Source organism: Cebus imitator, unplaced genomic scaffold, assembly GCF_001604975.1.
Source record: "Cebus imitator isolate Cc_AM_T3 unplaced genomic scaffold, Cebus_imitator-1.0 Scaffold53, whole genome shotgun sequence".
NCBI lineage: Eukaryota > Metazoa > Chordata > Mammalia > Primates > Cebidae > Cebus > Cebus imitator.
The window spans coordinates 717306-721644 of NW_016107368.1; the positions used below are offsets into that span (position 1 = coordinate 717306).

At 41.4% G+C, this 4339-nt stretch overlaps 1 protein-coding gene across 1 annotated transcript in view; it reads left to right on the plus strand.

The window, feature by feature from the left end:
• The first annotated feature begins 255 nt into the window (after nucleotides 1-255).
• The window catches only part of A4GNT (alpha-1,4-N-acetylglucosaminyltransferase), a 6529-nt gene continuing 2445 nt past the window's right edge, over nucleotides 256-4339 (plus strand). The window contains exon 1 of the mRNA XM_017528251.2: nucleotides 256-945. Within this exon, the coding sequence (XP_017383740.1) occupies nucleotides 538-945 (408 nt within the window). The 5' untranslated portion in view covers nucleotides 256-537. The remainder of the gene's footprint in view (nucleotides 946-4339) is intronic.

The window sequence follows — 4339 nt, forward strand, 5'->3', positions numbered from 1 at the left end:
CCTTGTACTTTAAAAAATTGTAAATAGATGTTAAAACGTTAGTCACATTCTTGGCATCTCCTGGGCCAAAATAATTATATGGCTTTTCTTCTTTAGTCTGTTAAAATAATGCATTTAATCAATAGTTTTCTCTATTAACTAATTATTTTTAATGTCAAATCATTTTAAAATCTAAGATAAATCCTAATTGGCTATGATGCATTTTTCTTTCTCACACATTTCTTTTTTTAATTTCTTGTCACAATTTTCACTATGATGCCCAAACTAGTATTGAACCCTTGGACTCAAGGGATCCTTCTGCCTCAGCCTCCCTAGTAGTGGGGACTACAGGCATGTGCCACCATGCCTGGATGCATTTTTCTTTTTAATATTTCTGGGCTTGATTTTGTCATATTTTATTTAGGATTTTTAAAATTTAAGTTTTAAAATAATATTCATGTATCATTTTCTCATGTGCTATCTTTATCAGGTTTTGCAACTGTGATTTTTAATTAACTGTGTTAATTTAAAAGAGCAGGCTGGCACAGAGAAGTGGACATGCTGAAGGAGCTCCAGCTCTCCCTGTCAGTCATCCTGCTGCTTGCCTGTGGCTTCCTCTACCAGTTCACCCTGAAGTCCAGCTGCCTCTTCTGCTCGCCTTCTTTCAAGTCCCAGCAGGGGCCAGAAGCCCTCCTGAGCCACAGACGTGGCATTGTGTTTCTAGAGACCTCAGAGAGAATGGAGCCGCCCCACTTGGTCTCCTGTGCTGTAGAGTCTGCTGCCAAGATTTATCCTGAGCGGCCTGTGGCATTTTTTATGAAGGGTCTCACTGATTCCACACCGATGCCCTCAAACTCCACATACCCAGCTTTTTCCCTGCTATCAGAAATAGACAACGTTTTCCTCTTCCCTTTGGATATGAAAAGGCTGTTTGAAGATACACCATTGTTTTCATGGTACACTCAAGTAAGTGTTCAAAGGAACTTAAAATGTCGATGAATTATATATATGGGTAAACTGAGGGTAAGGACTCAGGTTGGAGATGGGACTAGAACCCATGTTTGGGTTGACTCTCATTTGGCCCTCTTTTTTACCACACTGAAAGCTGATCAAGTAAACAGGGGAAACTTAGGTTAGGTGTATCTTTAGTCTAGTGTCTTTTGCTTCTAGCCTTATTTCTTTTAGGATCTTGGTTACTTTGGAGACTATTCTTAACTGAATGAGTTTTTATATCTTTTCTAGGTGTATAGGACATTTATTTTTTACTACAGTTTTAAATCCACTTATGCTAAACTTTTTTTTTTTGCACCTAAGGTGGAAATCAGGCAATATTTAACATGAAATTGATATACTGTAAGTAGAAAATTCATGAAGGCTCTGTGAAATGCTGTGATATGAGATTGGGTTGTATTAAGATATGATTGAGAAACTCCTGGAGCTCGGCGGAATTTTGTAATCCCCATGTTAGTAGCAAACCATAATAAGGGAATAACATTCCAATCTAATATTTCTGTTACAGAGGAGTTGAAATCAGGTTACTTAAGGAAATTATAGTACAACCACTCAATGATTCCATTATGCAGACTTTATGATTTTTTAAACCTGACATCTTATGAAGACTATAACACAATATGGAATTAAAACCACTTTATATCATAATATAATTATATATAATGTAATTATAATAGCTATAACGATTTAAGTTATACAAAAACCCACACACATCTATTGAAAAAAAGAGACCTGAAAGAACTTATACAACACATTAATAGTAGATGTTTTAGTATAATTGGATTAGGAGTGAATTTAGTGATGAGAAAGTGTTGATTTTATAAATAAAATTATTTTAGAAAACAAAAAGTAATTAAAAAATTGACACAAAAATAATACTATTCACACTGGATGTGCTGGCATGCATCTGTAGTCCCAGCTGCTCCAGGGGCTTAGGCAGGAGGATCGCTGGAACCCAGGAGTTCAAAGGCCAGCCTGGGCAACATACTGGTATAAAACAACAGAAATTCATTCTCTCACAGTTCTGGAGGCCCGAAGTCCGAGATTATTTTCACTGGGCCAATATCAAAGTACTGGCAGGGTTGTGTTTCCTTCTGAGTTCCTAGGGAAGGATGATCCCTTGCCTCTTACAAGCTTCTGTGGCTGCCAGCATTCTCTGGCCAACAGCCCCTCATCCAATCTCTGCCTCCATCTTCAAATCTCCTTCTCTGTGTGTAAAATCTCCCTCTGTCTCTCTCTTTAAATGACACTTATGATTGCATTTAGGGCCCATCCAGGATAATCTCCCTATCTTAAGGTTCTTAATGACATCTGCAAAGTACTTTTCCCATATAAGGTAACATTAACAGGTTCCAGGAATTAGGACCCGAGGTCTTTCGGTAGCCATTATTTAGCCTACTCCCTGCCCCACCTCATTTGCCTGGGGACCAGGTGGACTGTCCTGGGTGCAGGGCATGCTTGCACCTAGTTGCCGTCAGGTGGAGACATTTTTTGGCTTAAGTGATAGACCTGATGGGGAGGGATCTGGTGGGCCAGAAAGGTAGGGCTGGGGCTGGGAGTGGCCCCTGTGGTTAGTTTCATTCTTGGCCCCAATGACTTCTAGATCCCAAAGTGCCTATCTCTCCTTCTGAAGAGCCCTGAAGTCCTCAAATGGGGACCTATAAGGAGGAGGTGGGGCAGTTCATGGCCTGAGTTTCCACTGTGAGATCCTGGCAGCTGCCAACAGCAGAGTTCCCAACAAGTGGGTGGCGCTGCCCTGTGCCATGGCAGGGTGGGCACAGGGGGGTAGGGAGACAGTTGCTGGGAGTGGAGGAGACACCCTAGCTTGGTCTCTGTGGCTCTCAGTGCTAGCCTGCTAGAGGGTGCTCTGGGACTCTACAAGTTTTCTGATACCAGGGCTAGATTAATATTGCTTGATATAGTTTGAATATACTGTATGTCCTCACCAAATCTCATGTGGAATTGTATTCCCCAGTGTTGCAGGTGGGGCCTGGTAGGAGGTAAGTGGGTCATAGGGGTGGATCCCTTAAGTCTTGGTGCTCTCCTCAGGATAGTGAGTGGGTTCTCGTGAGATGTGGTGGTTTAAAAGTGTGTGGCACCTCCCCCTCCCGCCCCCATTCTCTCTCTCGATCCTGCTCTCACCATGTGATGCACCTACTCCTGCTTTACCTTCAACTGTGAGTAAAAGCTCCCGGAGGCCTCCCCAGAAGCCAAGCTATTGCTTTGCCTCCTGTACAGCCTGTAGAACTGTGAGCCAATCAAACCTCTTTTCTTTATAAATTACCCAGTCTCAGGTATTTCCTTATAGGAATGCAAGAACAACCTAACACACTGCCTAAATTGTATTTTTCTCCTTGAAAAAAATCCATAATCAAATTATTTTGGGAGAAGTTGCATACCTCATCCTTTTCTTACAGATGAATCACAAACATACGGACACTAAAGCCTCTTTATCATTCTGAACTAAAGAAATTTAACTGGATTCAACCCATCACTTCCTAAACTTATCTGAGCATGGAACCCTCTATAAGTGTGACGCATAAATAATCTCTTGGCACTGATGTTCCGTGGAACACAGTTTAGATTACTCTGAGCTGCACCTTAATTTTACTACATTGGATTTTAGGAGCAAGATGGACTTTGAGCTAGAAAGCTCCTAAGTGTTTGTTCTGTCTGAGCCTGCAGGATTGTACATCTACAGGGATTACACCACAGTACCCTAGGGATGCTGAGCTGTGGCATGGGCTTCCCCAATTAGGCCAACGCAGGTTAGCTGGGAGCTACCTGTTAGGAAAGACCCAAGATGCCATCACTTCCTCGTGACCACTGGGTTTGCTGCATTGACCTAGACTGTTGTGGCTCTTGAAGATGCCCAGGAATGAGAACTATGGGCATAGGAGGGGATGGGTGACTATCCTCTGAGGAGCTAGAACCACAAGCCTCTTTCTGCTGCTCATCCCTATTGGAGTGCTTATGTTTTAGGTTGATTATTACTCTAATGCCTTCATCAAGGCAGATTCTTCTTCTTCCAGTTTTGTGTGGCTTTTGATATCCTATGTCTCTGGGTCTGTTCACTAACAATTGCCAATTTACCAAATAATCATTTACTTATTTTTATCAAAACCTCATTTTGTTTGACTGAGTGGATATCTGGAGCCAGACTGCCTGGGTTCAAATCCAATCTCTGCCTCTCTTACCTTGAACAAATGACTGAACTTCCTGGTCATAATTTTTAACTTGAAAAATAGGAATAACCATAGTTCTTATTTTTGAGGACTTGTGTAGGTTATAAAGAGCTTACGACAATTATTGATAAATGTTAGCTATTATTATTAGGTTTTTGGCAATT